This window comes from Stylophora pistillata, chromosome 4 (genome assembly GCF_964205215.1).
Source record: "Stylophora pistillata chromosome 4, jaStyPist1.2, whole genome shotgun sequence".
Taxonomy (NCBI): domain Eukaryota; kingdom Metazoa; phylum Cnidaria; class Anthozoa; order Scleractinia; family Pocilloporidae; genus Stylophora; species Stylophora pistillata.
The window spans coordinates 27,977,441-27,996,676 of NC_142522.1; the positions used below are offsets into that span (position 1 = coordinate 27,977,441).

General features: G+C 38.1%; 1 protein-coding gene across 3 annotated transcripts; it reads left to right on the plus strand.

Annotated features, from left to right (window-relative positions):
• The first annotated feature begins 15 nt into the window (after positions 1 to 15).
• LOC111329285 (uncharacterized) lies at positions 16 to 19,125 on the plus strand. 3 transcript variants are annotated; one of them, XM_022933923.2, is made up of 24 exons: positions 16 to 351; positions 4,197 to 4,287; positions 4,959 to 5,257; positions 5,782 to 5,905; positions 5,992 to 6,051; positions 6,379 to 6,439; positions 6,552 to 6,598; positions 6,798 to 6,949; positions 7,386 to 7,648; positions 8,834 to 9,061; positions 9,666 to 9,820; positions 10,348 to 10,426; positions 10,605 to 10,683; positions 10,963 to 11,030; positions 11,593 to 12,482; positions 12,881 to 13,019; positions 13,317 to 13,567; positions 13,964 to 14,040; positions 14,625 to 14,718; positions 15,030 to 15,072; positions 16,184 to 16,253; positions 16,377 to 16,485; positions 16,870 to 16,998; positions 17,720 to 19,125. In XM_022933923.2, exons 1-24 carry the CDS (start codon positions 311 to 313, stop codon positions 17,822 to 17,824), a joined length of 3,654 nt encoding a protein of 1,217 aa, XP_022789658.2. In that variant the 5' UTR covers positions 16 to 310; the 3' UTR covers positions 17,825 to 19,125. The 3 variants fall into 3 exon arrangements, with proteins under 3 accessions (XP_022789658.2, XP_088612304.1, XP_088612305.1); XM_088756178.1 differs by lacking the exon at positions 16 to 351 and adding an exon at positions 3,551 to 3,759; XM_088756179.1 differs by lacking the exon at positions 16 to 351 and having other exon boundaries at positions 4,204 to 4,287; positions 5,018 to 5,257.
• The last annotated feature ends 111 nt before the right edge of the window (positions 19,126 to 19,236 follow it).

Genomic DNA, 19,236 nt, shown 5'->3' on the forward strand with positions numbered 1-19,236 from the left:
AGGTTGAGGCGCGGTAAATAGTTAGCACCCTAGAGACGCTTGCTGTCATACAAAGACCAATCAACTGTGTTTTGCTCTTGAAGTCTTATCGGTACATTCGATCGAATTAGTTCTCGCAAGAGTTTCTTTAGTGAGGTGATATCTTAAACTATGAAGGCGACGAAATCGAGAAGCCAGTTGACCAGTTTACTGATTTGATGCCAGCATTTTCCAAAGTTTGCAGGGTATCTAATTCCTGCGTCGTTTCATGTTTGTGCACAATTTGATCTGACTTTGGAGGAGATAGTCAAGGAATTGAAGCTAGTTATAAATGAGTTCGGCTTCTGTAACGAAAACTGTGGCAAAGAAATTGTAAGTATATCTTTTACCTCGTCGTTTTATTCCACAACCGTCTTATGCGGAGCTTGGAACAAGGGATTAACACACGAATGTTTGCAATAGAAACGTCTCACCAGTGCAAGATCGTTTATTTAATTTAGTGTCTTAGAAATCAATTATCTTTATCTGCATCGACGAGGAAATAATGTGGGGGGGCTTAGCTTTATTATTTACTGGAGAAGTCTTTTACGATGACCATTTTATTGAGTTTGCTTTCGATGCGGTGGCTAAAGTAACACGTTGTTTCTATTGATCCAAAAGTAGGGTTAGTGAATAGGAGTTTGAAGAGCCGTAGTATAATTACGGTAAATAGAAACTTCAAACTTCACAATCGCTTTTATTTCCGCGTGAAAGGTTTCCAATTTGCTCGATTTTAGTTTGGTTTGAAGTTTCGGTGAGCTTGGTTTCGTTATAGTTGCATTAGACTAGTTGCGCCAAACGTTTCAAATATAACTAATTTTCTATGGTCTCTGTAGTGTATATAACTTGACCGTGACTGGACTACTTGATAAAATCTTAAGTGGAATGCTATCGTAACTTTTAAAATAGAGCAAAAAAGGAGAGGATTAAGCACATGGTTTGTATCACTTCGTAGAAATGGCATTTCATTGAGTAAAGATGACTTAACGCAGCCTGTCAAAGGCATATAACCATAATGTCAGTCCATAGATCCAAAATTGGATATCCGCATCAGTTTGATAGTAATTGGACAGTAGGTTTTTAAGTAAATATTATCATGTGACTTTGGCCAATTATTACTTTGGGAAAATCATAATGGATGGAGTGATATTTCATGGTTGGCAACAGTTTTATATTTCTTTATGAGCTGATTTTGTTTTTTGTTTTGTTTTGTTTTGTGTTTTTTTTTTATCAGAACATTTAGCTCCATTAAAAGTTGTCATGAAATTAACTTAATACAGTGGAACCTCAATTGAATGAAATGCCAAGGGACTGGGGAAAGTGGTTCATTATATCAAGGGTTCATTATATCAACGTTCTGTGGCATACATTTTACTGTAACTTCAGCTGGGCTGAAACTGAAGTATTGTTTGTTATACCAAAGACTTTGTTATAGAAAGTTTCGTTAAATTGAGCTTTCAGTCTGTAATTGTAAAGTAAGGTGAGCGCCTATTTTGTTAGGGACTTGTACAGCCATTTTTTTCCCACCAGGTGTGTGTAAGATTTTTGATATTTTAAAATTCAAAAACTTCAGTTATCATGTGCTGAAATGAATGTGTAGTTATGACATCAAACTTTTCCTAAAGCTGTTAAAAATGTTAGAACTGAACAAAGAAGGACAATGGATTAGTCTATATCTGAAATAGATGGAATGCTTTAGTTGAATTGAATAAAGGCTGATAGTTTCTAAAGAAACTGTTTAGGGCTGTGTCGGTGGGGGTATTGAAATAATTTGAATATATTAACAAAGTTGAAATGATAAATTGGCCACTGTTACGATTATAAAAGCTGAAGTTTCGAGCGTTAGCCCTTTGTCGGAGCTTTTATTATCGTAACAGTGGCCAATTTTCCATTTCAACTTTGTTGATATATTCAAATTATTTGGTTGATTTGGTTCAATCTAACTCCTCCTGAACTGTTTTTAAAAATAACTAAGTGGAAAATGTGAGTCATTTTAGACATGTTAATATGCATAATATTGAAAATCCTCAATTTCTAGGATAGAAACATGAAAGTGGTTCCATACATTTTGAAGCAGTAATGTGAAAACATCATACAAGGTCACTTTACCAGTGTTTCTGGACCTTTTTAGCATTTATTAAAGAAAAAAAATTAAAGAGGAGAATGGAATTATTTGATGAAAACAAGTGATACTTGAACTGGTAAAAGTATGTTTTGAGTATAGAAAGATTCTAAACATCAAAAAGGAAAGATAAGTATACTTTTTTATTCTGAAATATCTTGATTCATCAATGGTTACTTCCTTTTAAATATAAATTCTGTTTTCTAAGGACTGGTTCCTTCATTTTTTTTTAAAAAAAAGACAGTACTCATCTGTGTTAAGTATGACTGATGGTTCGCTGGAGTAGTGAGATTTATGTAACCAATGTGTTTTTAATTAGAAAGAAGTACTATCATAAATGAGCCCATTTCACTTCCTTCCTGTATGTTAGCTCAAACCCACAAGTGACGAAGACAGAATTTCTTATTATAATATCAGTCAGGGCTCAACATTAACTTTCCAACTTAGTAGCCAACTGGCTAGTGACATCTTAGATGTTATGACAATTTCAGTTTGTTCACTAGCCAAACAGGCCAGTGAAAATCAAAAAACCACTAGCCAAAACTTAATATTTCTACTAGTCTGTGGCTAGTGGGCTACTTACTGTTAGTGTTGAGCCCTGTCATTGTTAACAATACCAAGCAGACAAGTAATGAGATTAAAGAAAAATGTCTATTATATGAGATAATTAGACTTAGTTGATCTGATACCAAATTCTCCAAACTAGCAACATAAGAATTGTATAGAAGACATTAAGGAGAAATTATCACTATTGAGATCTTGAGGGTGAAATTCAACTGTGTTGATACAAATTTGGTTTTGTTTTGTTTTTTTTTTTGTTAGTCTCAGGTGAAATACACATGCACAGATCATACAAATTTATCTCAAATATCACTAGCCTGTAGAAGCAAAGAACAGGTTTATTTAATGAATATTATTATATAAATAGTAGATTAAAAAAAAAGAACTATGTCTTGGATAGTATATGATCATTATTGCACTTGTTTATATATTTAAAAGACTGTTTTCATAAATAATTGAATAATTTCCATACCTAGAGGTAATCATACAGAGGTAATTGTCATTGTTCAAGTTTGGAATTGTAAGCCAATTAGCATAAATCACATACAATTTCTGACAGTTTATTTAGAAATTTTATCAAATCAAAGCACTTCCTGAGGAAGTTCTAGGTTGCAATAGAAAAGATAGTTTTTTTTCTTGTGGGTAAGCCATGGGACCAGGCTATGCATTTCTAGAAAACATTTGTGAAATGTTGTATGATGGGCATCAGACTGACAATAAATGATTCATGTGTTAAAAACACATTACTCAGTGTTTCCATGGTCCCATAACTTTGCCAGATTACAATATTCTGTGTAAATCCTTTGCAAGCTTTCAGTTGGACTTATTTAAGCAACAAGAGCAAGTGATCAGACTGTGACTCAACAACTTTTGTTGGTGATTTGTATTTACTGGCACTGTCTGGTGTTCAATTTGATCATGATTTCATGTGGAAGATTATCTTTGGAATAATATATGAAGAGGACACTAAAGAGGAATTTGAATCGTCAACGTTGCCGCAACTCTTGTCTGTATTTTCTAGCAGAGGACACGGACTCTGAACATGGCAGTGATAAGATGTATGATACAAAATAAGCGATTGAGATTATTTTTTCAACTGAAGTGAAAACTATTTTTGTTACTTTATTTTATGTGCATGATTCCATGTTTGCATGTTACATTTAATTTGTGCTCATTATTCATTAAGTTCTTGTGTTAAAAAGAAACATTTTACCTCTTGTACTGTTTTTTTTTTAATATTTACAAGAATATGGTTCTATATAATAGTAAGTTGGAGATTTGTCTAATGTTATTTTGATAGTTTCAGATGAGAGAACAAGTTTCTTTTAACAGTAAATGAAACTTGTGAACACAATAAGGTCTAGTTTATTTTTTGTAGTTCAAGTTAATCTGAGATATTTGGATAATGTAAAGACATTGAGTTTGTACATAATTTGTGCTTTATGCGATGAGTGTATTTTTTGTCTGCAATAATTGTTGTTTGTTTTTGCTGTAGGAAGTACTATCTAGATGTACAAAGGAGAGAAGACGGTTTTGATTTATCAGGTCCATTTCATCCTAGAGAAGATCCAATTCCACTGAGAGCTGTAAGATATTTTTTCTTTATAAATTACTGCTTATTTCAACCATGAAATTGATAGTACAGTTCTCAATAACACTGAAAAAAAAAGTGATTGAAAATAAGAAAGATGGAACTCTTATTTTTTCTTTTAATTTTCACACTGACATCTACATACACCAGTTAAGCTCTTGACGCATTCCTGTAAAATGCCAGTTTTGAAGTCTTCTTTGCAAGAAATCCTCATATGTCACACTGAAAAGATGTTAGAATTATTGACATAAACTTAATAGGAAATATATGCAGCTTACATTTAATAACTTGGTAAGGTTTTTCTATAATTCCACAAGTTACCTTCTAGAGAAGGTGATGATGTTGCATCTGGTCACAAGGCTGGGGTCTAGCCTTACTTTTGCTCTTGGGCGACTCAGGAATTTTATTTTTTTCATACAATGGGCACCCTCGATATCACAGTTTCAGAGCACTGGCTCCATTTAATTTTCCTTTGAGCACAGCCTTGGCTTGTATTTAAATAACTTTCTCTTGATGACTTCTTCTTCAACCTTTTCATAAATCAATATAATTATTTAATGATAGAAGCATGTGAAAAACATTTTTATCACACTAAAATTGCCTAAAAACAAATGTCTAATACTTTTCCCTTAATTTGTTTTTTTTTTTTTTTTGTGTCAAACCCAGGGTCCAACTTTGGACTATGATGGGATCCATGACAGGAGCTTAAAACACTATTTTCACAGTCCTAAAATTAGGAGACATTTACAAAACATGCACACGGTAAAGGACCAAGACTCTAGGGAAGGTTCTGTTAGGAACTTTGTGGATCAGACTATGGCATCTGTAGACTACAGACTGAAGCCTGGGCCAATCTCACCGTATGCTTTGCCGCAGACTGCTCCACAACAACCTCCTGCTCATCGACCACATGCTACAATGTCAGTTGATCAGTACATGAAGACAAAGAGGGGTGCTAAAAGAAGGTAATTGTGGTGATGAAGTTGGTTTAAGTCTTCTTCTAAATGTGGTAGCCAAGTGGTTGCTCTAACAGAGTATGGATCCAGAGGTCGGCACTTATTATAAGCTCTGTTCACGTGTTTTTGTCTTGGTCTTGAGTGAGATGCTTTCCTAACACAGTGGCTCTCTTGACTTTTGATTTAGTAGTATAATGAGTTTGATGAGTGCCTGAACCCTGTCAGGGAAACTTGACAAATTGTTAGGGGGAAAAACAATTTTCTAGTTGCTTCATTGATATGTAAAACAGTGTCCATTTATAATTTGGGGTTGATTGAGAATAAAATATCTTTAGAAGAACACAACACCACAACCATAGCCATGCCTCAACCCAAACTAGGTGTAAGTAAAGTCCCACTACCTTTATTCAACTCATACAAATGGCTCACATAGAACTGTTAATAAGCCTCCCACCAAGAAAAAATGGAGAAGATTCTAATTATCATCTTAAGTGTAAGGTGTATTTTTATGTTTTATTGTTATTTTCTTTTAGAAAAATCCCTCCAAATGTTGTTGGAAGACCAAGGAGAATAGCAAGACGATCTCCTCCCCAGCATGTCAGCCGAGATGAAAGGGAAAGACTAGTTAACATGGCAACTAAGCTGATTGTTGCCACGGTAAGGAAAAGGCATCACGTTAGCTAAACCTAAAGCTCAAAATGAAACTTAATACTCAATGTACACTGTACTCTTTGTTATTTTAGGAAACAGTAGCTCTACCTGCCACCAAGAAACAAAGCAAAGGGTTTCAGGCATCGGACAAGGTAAGCTATCCAGACCAGTGATCAGTTCCTCTTGTTTGGCCTATTTACACCTTTACTGTGTTGCAAACCAAAGCACTAGGTAAGCCCAAGAATTATTCCTCATTTCTTCATGTCTTAGTGCATCCTTCCCTTCCATCCCTTCTTCTTAGAGTTGTTCCTTCTGTCTTTCCTTCCTTTCTTTTTATTTTTCTTCTTGTATCCTGTGTACCTACACAACCTTGTATATGTAACTCGACCTTTGTATTTTCTTCACCATCTTTCTAAAGCCCTTCCTTGTGAAGTTAATATAGTTAGTGCACATCTGACTTTCACTTATCACATACGTAGGAAATACCAAGACTTCAAAGGGAGAAGCAATGCCGTGCAGCAACAGAGTCTCTCTCCTCAGGTACATGATATTGTAATTGATAAAACCTGTGATAACCTGAGGTATTTTGTTGGGACGGGACGCTCACATTGTGCAGATTAGATTCCTCACATGTAGTTTTTGTTTTAATCAGATTCTGAGAGTTCTCAAAGAATTTCAAGACGTCCTTCTCCGCCAAAGGTTAGCATTAATGAAGTATTTATTCAATTCTTTTATTTCTCAAACTGAACATCAAGTTTGCTATGCCTTACCTCATAACTAAAAAAGGCGACACTCAGTTCTTCTTTAACAAAAGACTTGCAAACCACTTGTGGATTAAGAATGATTTACTTATAATACTTTTAATGAAGTTACTGTTTTTCTGATGCATTCTCCTCAGCCCAAACCTAGATCAGCTCCACCAAGAAGACCAGAGTCAGCATTTTTCAAGTCCTCCCCAACTGGAAGAGATGGAAAGAAACTCACTAGGAGTGGTGTTCATGTTGTACTCCCGGGAGGATCACAAAGTGATGATGGTGATGAGCGACTCAGGTATATAATGTAACACCAGTAGGAATTCAATGGTGTTTTTCCAACAAAAAGTCTTTAAGGTCTACTGTGTAACTGGAGTTCACATTTGTGGACTCGTATAAAATGATAACATGCAACTTGGTCTCAGTTAAGACAGTACTAAATTTATTTTGTTATGTTCTGGATGATCTCTGGTGCATGGCATTAGAAATCTGTTCATTAAACAATGTCTGGGTTTTTTATTTAATAAATAAATACTTTTACTCAATCTTGTACATTATAGATTTATAATACTGAGAAATAATACAAATGGATTTTTTTTTTTTAGTCAGCCTCCAGTAGTACTATAGTCTGATAGTAATCTGTTAATCAAACAATATCTTGGTTTTTTTATTTAAATAATGTAATTGTAAGCTTGATCTTTATGTAACAAAGTTACCCTAATGGATTTTTTCAGATCCCTTATTGGACGCATGAATTTAGATGGACGCGGTAGCAGTATTATGGCATCACATCACCGACCAAAAGACTTGCGACCTAAGAGTGCTGGTTTACCACTGAAATCACAGGCTGTTGGACCAGATGAAGAAAGCTATGATGATGATGAACTTGAAAGTGTTGGATCTCAAAAATTATCATCAACACATACGCCAAGGATGTCATGGATGGAAATAGAACATGACATGATTGATATGTCAACACAGACAGTTGTCCATTCAGGTACAATTTGACAATTTGTAATTATGATGGGTGATAAAAGGCCATACTGATTTTTGCATGTATTAGAAATTTTTCTCTTGTACACGGAAAATTGACCATGAACTCAAAAGAAAAGACCTGAACTTGAAATAGAACAGGATGTGATCTAGCAACAATTTTTCATTGAGCAAGGAATGCAGTGAAGAACACTCATTTATGTTTCTTGCAATTGCCTGAGCTCTTCGCATTACTACCAGGAATGTGTTTGGCTAGGGTACTAATAGAAGAAAGGCTGATAGTTTCTAAAGAAACTGTTTGGGGCTGCGTCGGTGGGGGTAATGAAATAATTTGAATATATCAACAAAGTTGAAATGGTAAATTGGCCACCATAACGGTTACAAAAGCAGACGTTTCGAGCGTTAGCCCTTTGTGGGAGCGAATGACAAAGGGCTAATGCTCCAACAAAGGGCTAACGCTCAAAACGTCAGCTTTTATAATCGTAACAGTGGCCAATTTACCATTTCAACTTTGTTGATATATTCAAACTAATAGAAGAGTTTAGCTGAAGTTCAATTTACGCTTGGGTTACCCTCGCTTTCCCAAGATCTCATTGGTAATCCTCCCTACCGGTTTTCATACAATTATCACCACCATAAGTTTGGAGAATTTGGTATTGGATCAACTTATAATTATCCCCTGATTTTCTTATTTTCCTTATTCTCATTACTTTTTTGCTTGATGTTGTATTGATATTGTGAGGAGAAATTCTGTCTTGGTCACTCATAGGAGTTGAAGGGTCAAAGGAAGGATTACTTATTAGAGATAAGACAGCAATCAGATAAAGGTGTTTGAAAAAATTTAATTCACATACCATCACATTCTGTGATAGCCTACATGCCTTTCTGCAAAATGACAGCTGAAAATTGAAACCACTTCATTTAAAATTACAATTGGAACTTTGTACAGGCAGAAACATTAGCCTAATTAATTTCACAGAAGGGTCTGTGTTCATTTGGGAGTTGACTTCCCTTAAAGATGTTTCCTAATGTTTCCAGGTACACAAACTGCTACACAAACTGAAAATTAAGACTGCTTGATTTAAAATTACAGTGGAACTTTGTAGAAAAATTAGCCTTCTTAATTTCACAGAAGGGTCTGTGGTCATTTGGGAGTTGATGTCCCTTAAAGCTGTGTCCTTATTTCCAGGTACACAAACTACTAAACAAACTGATAATGATGATAATGAGCAAGTTGAGCGGCATATCATCCTACCTCCAAGACTGTCTCCAATCGTAAGAGACAGCTCAGAGGAAGTCAAAGAGGTGGGTGTCTCTACAATCACGGCAACACGAGGTGCCAGTACCACAGACGTACCAACATCCACCCCTCTCTCAGCCGAGACACAAACAAGGAACAGAGACCTGGAACCCAAAGGTGAGAATATGCTAATTTTTAAGAGTGATTATTGTCTAGTAAGGCATTTATTGTTGTCAATAAAGTGAAGCAAAGGGGCCAAATGTTTGCAAATCTGCACTATTCGCAAGTGAGAAGGAAAACCACATTTTACCATCAGTTAACTAACAACACTGAACCTCATTCTGGCCTTTGTCCAAATATAATCCCTATTTTGATTTCATACCTCATGAGTTTTGTTAATGTCTCATGGAGAGGCATTCTAGATGCTACAGGGATCCACCAATAAGGGGTGATCTAAAAGTAATTTTCGAGGGGTAAATTATGGAACACACCTAACTGGGGAATTCCATCTCTCCTGTGTGAAGCATATTTCTCTCAAGAGTCAGGCAAAGCGACTGTTCTGAGTCCCTGAGGAGTATAGAACTGAGGACCACCCAGGTAACGTTTCGGAAGCCCTCGATTGAGACTATCGCAAACAGTGGTTGGAAAAGCCATATTTATTTTTTTTATATTTTATAGACGTCCGCTTTTATTACTGTTAAGATCAGGAAAGACAAAAATGTCCGTTTCATCGTTCGGGCAAAGGCTGTTTTGTAATTTTAACACTTGTCTTGATTTGCAGTGCTAACGTATGAAGTATATATCCTGACTGGTGATAAACTGGGTGCTGGTACCAAGGCGACGGTCAAGTTAACAATGTTTGGAGAGTACGGCAACTCAGGCGAGAGGCAGCTGCTGCGATCCAGAACACACAGAACAAAGTTTCAAAGAGGACAGGTGAGAGTAAGAGTGTGGTCAAAAAGGAAGAGGTCTTAGGGTACATATACCCTCCCCTCTCTTTTACCAAAGAGGGACTAGCACTTTATAATAACAAGGCATCCTGGCATGCGACTGGACTTCGGTCAAGTGTTAGTAACCCCCCTCCCCCTCCCTCCTCTTTTTTTAATCGGGACTCCCGCCCGGACCATTAAGATGTAGGTAATTTGGACTAGAGGAAGTCATAGAATTGAGGGAACATCAATGGCTCTTAAGTGAGCCACCGGGGAAAATTTTGTTGTTTGTAAAACGAATTTCCTGGGGAGAAAACAGTGTATATTGTATGAAAGCTGTCATATGAATTTAAAAAAATGTCGAACCAATTACACTCTTGCATTTTCATTTCTGAAATGAAACGAGTTTATTGTCCAAACTGAGACAAGTCGGACCGGGTCTACACTTGGAAGAGTTTATGTACAATTATTACAAGCGACTCCTTAGTTGAACTCCAATCGGCTAATTCTTCTTGCTGCACGTCTGTTTATCAGGTGGATATCTTCGTCGTAGACTCTGTCTTTCTTGGAAAGATGTCGAGTATCAGAATTGGTCACAGCGAGACGAAACTTGGTAAGCTACCATAACCAGTGTCTCCCTCACTCTTGACTATGTGTGTTTTTTTCATAAATGATGTTGATGTTAACTTCGTTTTAGGTTTGTAGCAACGTTTGGGAGAACTTTCACTTACTCGTTTCTTCTTCGTTACTATGTCAGATGACTAGAAACTTGCTTTTATTTTTGTATTTAGGTTATGGCTGGTTCCTGGACAAGGTGTTTATCAAGGAAGGACCGGAGGCGACAAGAGCATTCGAGTTCAGTTGTAGCAGGTAAAGGTCAGCCATGAGAGTACAGTCGGTGAACAAGTCCACTTACAATTTTCGCTCAAACTTTGAGTGACCCACTTCAAGACCTTTCATGGCATGCAGTGCTGAATTTGACGAATGTAAAGACTCTTTTTTTTTTTTTTCAATCAGTGATAACAACCTGAAGGACCCTGAATCTACGATTGTCTCGCAAACTCTCGTGGACTGATACTCTGTTGACACTCAACTAGTCACTGGCTTTTTTTTTTTTAAATTTCATTCGCCTTTTTACCTTTTTTGTAGATGGTTATCGTCACGAGATGATGATGGGCAAATTATTCGAGATCTTCCAACCTCAGACGTCATTCCAGGTAATCTTACTTTTAACGTGAACGGTATTCCTGTTAGCTAAAATAACTTAAGTATGCTTTAGTGAGAATTAGCATAAATGCATACGTGAAGGTAAGAACAAAGTGGTGATTTTTCACTCAAGGTAAAGCTGTTCAGAACAGCTTGGAAAGCTCTCTCTTTCTCGTCGTGGGTAAGTTACATTGTGATCTCGGTTTAGTTTGAGGTTCCTAATTTTTTTTCTTATCGGCGTGGAATAATTTTGGCCCAGACTCGCAAACAGGACTTGGTCATGGAGGTGCTCACCCCACCAGTCCTCTCCTTTTGCTTTGCTATATCTCGTCAATGTACCGTTTTCCCTTAGCATACCAAGTAAGTTTTTGAAAATAGGGCGTGGCTAGGGGTGAGGGGCTCGTAAGGTGCACCCGACCCCCTCTTTCTCACCTTGGAAGACTCCACAATTGCCAATAAGACTGTAGTGGAGTACACACCCTGCTGGAGAGATTGCTTTGAAGTTTTTAATTCTGTAGTTTTAAAATTTTGTTTTTATTTAATTAGATTTCTTTATTTTTTTGTGGCGTGTAGCATCGCATCTTGTTGCGGTCTTACCAAGAATTGACGAAAGACAAGACGACGACTTTTACCGGAGCGCAAGCGAGAGTGACAGCTTCTCTAGCGGTGAAGACGAAGATAATGTTCCTGCACCTGACTTGAGAGAAGTTAAAAAGAAATCAAAAAGTAAAGCTGATTCGCTGAGGGAGAAACCTCCGATAAGCTCCAAACGGGCCAAACCTCCCCCGCATGTGGCATCAACGAACGGAGATGAAAATGCGGATGATCTATTAGTGGCGATTAAGGCTGAAGACTTGTTTGATGTTAGCGAACGAGAAGAAGAAGAGAAAGGACAAACTCCCGAAGGACAAGATGAAGAAAAGGAAGACGAGAAGGAAAGATTCTTCCAACCTGAGGAACAGAACGAAGATTCTGACGATGAGGATGCTGAAGAGAATTCTACAAAAAATTCAAAAAGGCAAAGAAGCAGGGAAGATGAAAATGCTAGCGAAAGTGAGGAAGAAGAAAAGGAAGAGGCTGGAAAGGATGACGAGAAAAGGAGGTTATCCAAGAACGGTTCGGATCAGTTGAGGCTGGTCACCACGTCTGTCTCGAAATTCAAGAAGAAAACCAAGAAGGAAGAACCCAGTCCGGAGACTGGGTTCGAAGAGGAGGAGCAGAGTGGAAAGCATGAAGAAATGAAAGAGAAAGAAAATGTTGAAAAGGGGGAAGAAGATACGGCTGAACAAAGGGATGAGGAGGAAAAGGACGAGGACAAGGAAGAGGACGAAGAAGAAGAAGAAGAAGAGGAAGAAGAAGAAGAAGAAGAAGAAGAAGAAGAAGAAGAAGAAGAAGAAGAAGAAGAGGAAGAAGAAGAAGAAGAAGAGCCCAGGGTGGAGTTCACAGTTGACACCAAACCAGAGGTAAGGTTATCTTTTAATGCTTCGACGTTACCTCTTAAGAGACATTACATCTTGTGAGAAACAGCCAGCATGATTGTAGCCTATGTTACAGGCGTGTTTTTGGCATGGGACCACTAATTACCCATTCGTGAAAATCTGGAAAAGGCAGGGGGGAGTGGATGGGGGGGGGACGCTTTATAGGCGAGAGCAAAAGAAAATCCCTTCGCCTATCTTTAACCACCCCCTGCCGAAATCAACCTATTAAGTTACTTGCTTTCCATATCAAAGCGCCTGCTATAAAAGTTCATGATGTTTGTGGGTTTGAAACTCGCTGGTTGTAATAGTGATCGGTTAATTTATGTGTATGATGATCTCACATGGCACTATTCAAGTAACAAATTGTAATATTTTTTCACCAGCATGAACGTGATCGACCTGTTTCTGCTCAAAGTGAAGATTTTGTTGAAGGCTTCCGAGCGGGAGTTCGCGCAAAACAAGAGAAAGAAAGAGAGCAACACAAACACTCTATCAGCGAGAGTGAAAATATCTTGAGGAGAGGTTTGTTCGCTTTTTATGTAACTTTGTAGTCACCCATTAGGAGTAAGTGAAATGTTTTATTGGCGAGCAAACGAACAGAGCCAATTGGGCTGCTGTGCGAAATGGTACAAGGTCGTGTTTTGTAGTCCACCAATCGAAACATTGTTGCTAATATGCACCAATTCTAATTTCAAGAAACCACGTGTCAAACGGCTTAATATATGACTGGTATATTTGACTGCTGCCTATGATCACCTAGATGATTCAGCGCTGATTTAATTCTAATTAGATTCTTTTTTTTCATTATCTTATCTTTAGGTGCATCAATTCACGACGCCTCCAAAAAGGGAGACCTTGAACGAGTGAAGGAATTAATAAGAGTGGTGCCTGCGATGAAGAACATGACAGATGAACGCGGTTTGAACCCACTTCACATAGCAGCCGCTAATGGTCAACTGGATTGTGTTAAGTGGCTAGCGGTCAGCGGTGTAGACTTAGGCGCAGAGACGCCGACTGGCTATACCGCCATGCATCTGGCAGCTATGAATGGTCACGTGAACTGTATGATGGTTAGTTACTCTTTCTTACACACTCTTATTTGCATTATATTCTTTTGATTTAATAAAGAGTGAAAGAAAAAAAAAAACGAGTTGTTTCCGCTAAACGATCTTCGACCATTTCAAACCACGGTGCATTAAATGGTGTTGAGCTATTAACGCTTCCTCAAGATTTGGAGACCTGGTTACCTGTTGAAGGAAAGCGACTCAAATTTGTTTCTCTTCACTTCACACCAGGAAAAGAAGTGGCTTGATAACTCACTTACATGAAAATATGAAAAATTGGATTAAAAAGTAGACGGATACGAGAGTGATAAACCAAATTTCACGATTTTACCATGAAAGCTTAAAAATATTTCACTTATTTACCAAACATTGCTTTTTTGTGTAATTATGTTCTTTATTCAGATTCTATCGGCTATGGGTAGTACATTGAGCTGCAGAACAGTAGACGAACTTACTCCCCTCCATTTGGCTTGTATGAGGTATGTTGTCGCTGCAATTCAACTTTACACTACGGGGCATTTCTGCCGTCTCTTCGATGTTGTTTGCTTTCTGTTCCCTAACTGCCCAAATAGTTGTCCGAGAAATTTCAGGTGGGTATCAAAAGGAATCCGGCTGTACTGATTATCCTTCAGTGCACTCTGTGATAAGTCTACGATACTCTTGCATCCTCTCAACTAACCCAACAATTCGCGAAAGACCGGTTACATTTTTTAATTGAATTATATGTGGTTGGTTGTGGCAGAGTGGTTTTCAGTTGACTGTCGAAAAACCAAAAGCAAAGTAATCACAACTACCAATTAGAAAAATGGTTAATATCATCACTAACCAATGAAAAACAGGCAACCTGTTCGAAGCGCGGGAAAACGCCGGTGACCAAGTAGGATTGCTATTAGTTTTGCATCTGATTGGTTGAGATAGTGGTGGGATTTTTCTAGACCAATCACAGAGCAGAGTAAAGCAACACCAACCTTTACTCTGATTGGCCTTTGGGAGAATGCATTGATTTTTGTTTTACGTCATTCAGTCAAAAGGCGCCCTAACGAACACTTCGTTTTGTTTGCAGCGGGTATGTAAAGTGTGTCAAGTGGCTTATCGCCAACAGAGCAAAGGTGGACGTTGTGGACAATAACGGACGAACCCCTCTTGACATAGCAGAAGTAAGTGAAGGTTCTAGTTATCAGGCTTAAATAATTAAATAGGAAAGACTTCGTTATTTTACAAATAGTTTCTCTTATGCAAAGAAACGACAGCAAGTCTCGTAGGAGAATTCAAGTTGGGGATCATGTTTAGTGGGCATGTATCTTAAGGGATCACTTCACAGTTTGCACATTCCACAGCTAATAGTAAATCTAGGATGATTATTTTTGGAAAGCAAAGGGTTTCATCGAATCCTTTACCAGAAAGGTAAACAGGCATTCCTTCTCTTGGCTAGGAATACTTAATAAAGATTGCTTTCGTTTTGTTTTAGGAATATGGACATGAGGAGCTGGTGAAACTCTTGAAGAAATTTAGTAAGTTCTTGCACTTGCTCACTCTCTGTGGGATTCTTAGCCTGTCAAACATCTGGACTCCGAAGTCGCGAATTGATTTCCATACTATGAAGAAATATTCTCTTTCTTTCCAGAAGAACTCGTTCCAGGAAATCTTGTTATTTTTACCGTTTAAAAAAAAATTAGAATTCATATATTGTCTTCGGGATGTTGAAAAAATTTGCCTTCAAAATTCGTAGTCAAATTAAATTTTAATCATGTCAGATAACTTGTTGAATGCCAGATAATCGCCTGGAAGCTCTATTTCCTGGAACAGATTTCTTGTCAGAGGGTTTCCCGCAATCAGTGTTTGTTAGGTGGCTGATAATGGCTTTGAAGTTAGCGTTGAATTGATTTACAATTAGCTCGGGCTGAGGTCAAGTCTCACGTGCCTGCAACTGGCCTGGGTTAATTCGGGTTTCTTTAGTATTAAACACGAAGGCGCGCTATAAAAGGAGCCTTAGGTCCCACTGGACTATTTGTCAATCAACCGTCGTGTGATGTAGAACTCTTAGAGTCAAGACAGCTTGAGCTACAGCTACTCCAAAGCAGTGAACAGCGGGCGCATTCCTCAAAATTGTTTTATGTCTTCGTCACAATACAAGAATTTTTGAGATTTGTATTTCCTTTCTCCAATGGAAACTGTCTTTATTTGTGGCGGTAAATTTGAGATCGAAGTAGGTGGTTCGCACGTTACCTCATGCCACCATGCTGGTAGAAGTAAACAATAGATATCTCATTAGCTCCTTTTGTTCGTCTACCAGCATTTAAATTTGACCCGCACACGCCAACGGTGAGTGACGAATGAGCCTAGGTCTTCCCAGGGAAGACTTCCTTATATAGCGCGCCTTCGTGTGTAAGCTCTTGGGAGGGATGTTCGTCCATAAGAACCAACACCTTTGACAGTTTTTAATAGCCATTTGCACTCTTAGGAGAAGACAGACTCGGAGGGTTCAGTGTTCTTGTCCCAGAATACAACAGAATGATCCGCCTAGGGCTCGAACTTTGACCTTTGGATCTAGAATTCAGCGCGTGAGGTGACCTTGTCTCGACAATTAATCTCACGATTAACGCATGTCTTGCATCCTTTTAGAAAAAGAGCTTACAAGACAGGACAGCACTCTCGCTCAGTTGATGACCAGTGACCATAAGCGAAGGAAAAGGTAACCAAAAGAATAGCAATTTTTATTATCTGATCTGTGCTCTTGGCAGGGAACAGTTCAATCAGTTGTTGAACAGGATATTTCTGGCTCCGTTTCCATTGATTTTTGTCTTTGGTGTTGTAGTATGGAGTCTGTAGGAAGTGACCAAGATGGCGGTGCACCGTCCAAAGTGTCGGACAGTGGAGTTGGAGGACTGGAGAGTGAAGAGGAAAATTGGATCAGTGATACTGAGGTTAGTAAAACAAAATTAATCAATCTATTCATCCTTCTGTCTGATTACGTCTACGTATTTATCTGTCTTTCTGTCACTGAGTCGGCAAGTCAATCAACCAAAGGGCGAGCGATCAAAGCATAGTTGTCTAGAATGCCATTAAAGGCAAGAAAATATGGACTGTGGCAGGTGGGAACATGCAACGAAGACGTGAAAATTATGCAAAACAAAGAATTTCTAGAAGGAGATCTGCTTACTGACGGGCTTATTTTTCCTGTTATTTGGCAAACCTTAATGCTTCGTGGTTTTTAACTAAAAAGGACTAACTAAACTGACAAAGGAAGGACATAGAAAAATAACAGTCCGTGTGGTTTACGTTTAACCGCTGTATTTTCTTTCCTGCAGGAGGACTTAACAATAGAAGGTGGGAAGGAAAGCCGCTCCGACTCTGCCTCAAGGAATCGCCCGAGCTCTGGAACTGAGCGACCTTCGTCAGCGTCACGTGCTCGGACAGACTCCATGACTACAATAGAGGTGAGTAGACTGGGTCAAACATACTGTCTATATGTGTCTCGTGGGGGAGTAAGTTTTCCCTAAAGTCTTTGGTCTCTACTTTTCTGTAGTTCTATAGCCATCTAATTCTCTAGTTCTTTAGCTCTCTATACTTCTTTAGTTCGATACTTCTCTTGTTCTCTGCTTCTCTACTTATCTAGCTTTCTCTAGTTCTCTGCTTCTCTAGTAATCTGGTTCTCTAGTTCTCTACTTCTCTACTTCTCTAGCTTTCTCTAGTTCTCTGCTTCTCTAGGAATCTGGTTCTTTAGTTCTCTACTTCTCTAGCTTTCTCTAGTTCTCTGCTTCTCTAGTAATCTGGTTCTTTAGTTCTCTAGTTCTCTAATTCTCTACTTCTCTAGTTTTCTCTAGTTCTCTGCTTCTCTAGTTATCTAGTTCTTTAGTTCTCTAGTTCTGTAGTTCTCTAGTTCTGTAGTTCTCTAGTTCTTTAGTTCTCTAGTTCTCTATCTTTCTGTAGTTCTAGTATTTTTGTAAGACGTCGGGCATTTGATTGGCCCTATTTTTCATTCTCTTGAGGAAAACTTTTGATTCGACTTTTACTCACCTTGAACCATTCGTTCGAGGGCGCGAGTGTGTTAAAGGTTTGCACGCACATGAATTGAAATCCATTGAGAAAAAGAGTTTTCAGTGGTTACTACTGATTGACGGACGTGAATAGAAATGACAAAGTTATTCTCTGTTGCAGGACAAAAAGAAGAACTTTGAGAAACAAAAAATTAAAATGAAGAAAAGGAACTCGAGCTTTTTGGACAGCATAAGGATGGAAGTTGACAATGAAGAAGAATTCTAAAACGCGTTTGTCTGCTTCATAAGTAATATCAATACTCGGCTCCGGACAATACTTCCACAGTTTGTTGTCGACTAGCGGGAAAAAGAGAAAAAAATTGATTCAAGGTTGAGAATGTCAGATTTCCTTTGAGCTGGATGTATCATGGAGTTCAAAGAAAAGAGTGCAGAATTCTTTGCATCAAGAGTCTTCAAAGTTCGGGCAAGTGGAAGACAACAAGAGTGGATTTATACAGAACAATTTGAACTTAATATATTTACTATTTGATAGGTGTATCACACCAGAACCTGTGTGTATTGACCATTGTGTCGATTATAGACTTAGATGCTGTGCCACCTTGTAGCTTCTAAGAGATCTTTCATTTGTAAAGTAGGTGCGCACAGGGTTTCAATTTCTTACCTTGATGTGAGTTTTAGAGTACCGTTGTGTAGTGCATAGCCAATTTTATCCATCCAAGGATGGCAAACGGCCTATTTTTAGCGTAGGTACAAGTAAGAAAGGATTCAGACCAAATTAACATGTGCTACCTACAATCCCGTCGATGTTACCCATACTGTCCTACTGCAACAATCAAGTTATTCCTCAAACCCTGAAGTAACAGTGCCGGCTACTGTTTTTGTTCGAGTTTAACTAAAAAAAGAAGAATCTTTTTACCTTCCCTGCCTGAGCTTTCAGCGTTCTTTCATTTTGTGCCCGCTAAAATACCAAACCACAGCTGGGCGTGGTGTCAGTGATTCCCCAGTCTGGGACACCGTTTACAATCATAGGATTATTTTTTCCTCGCATAGAATGAAACTAGTAGCTAACGGCGTTATTCGGGTATCTCCCAACATACGATTGCTTTGTCATGCAGATGTCCAATTTTTCCAGGGATGTGGACAAGAAGTGTAGATATAAATTTGAGGAGATCTCCGTCATTACAAATCATATATTCCGTGTACTCGGTGAAATGAGGCCAAGAGGCTTTCTCATTTGTATTTAGTGAGGTATGATACGATTGCCTAGAAATATTTACTCTTCAGGAGTTCCAAAATATTTCATCAAATTTCCAGGTTATAATCATGCATCAGTTCATGAAGTCCACAATATTTATTGAACAACGAATACACCGTGTTCGTTGCACTTAAATTCCACATTATAAGTATAATTATTTAAGATGATCGCCCAATCACCTTGCAGTATTTGCCTTGTTGTCCTTTAATTGGGAGATCTTTTAAAACGGAAGAATTGACTTGACTGTAAACAAGGCGTTTTATCTTTTGAACAGTAACGATGAATTTTCAAATAAAAGACTTCCAGAGACAGGTTTTCTACTACTCCGCTATATTACGTGATTATAACTGCAATTTTTACCCCTTTTTTTTTTACAGCGAAGCTCTGCTAATTTTTATAAATGGGGCATTTGTTTTGAAAGC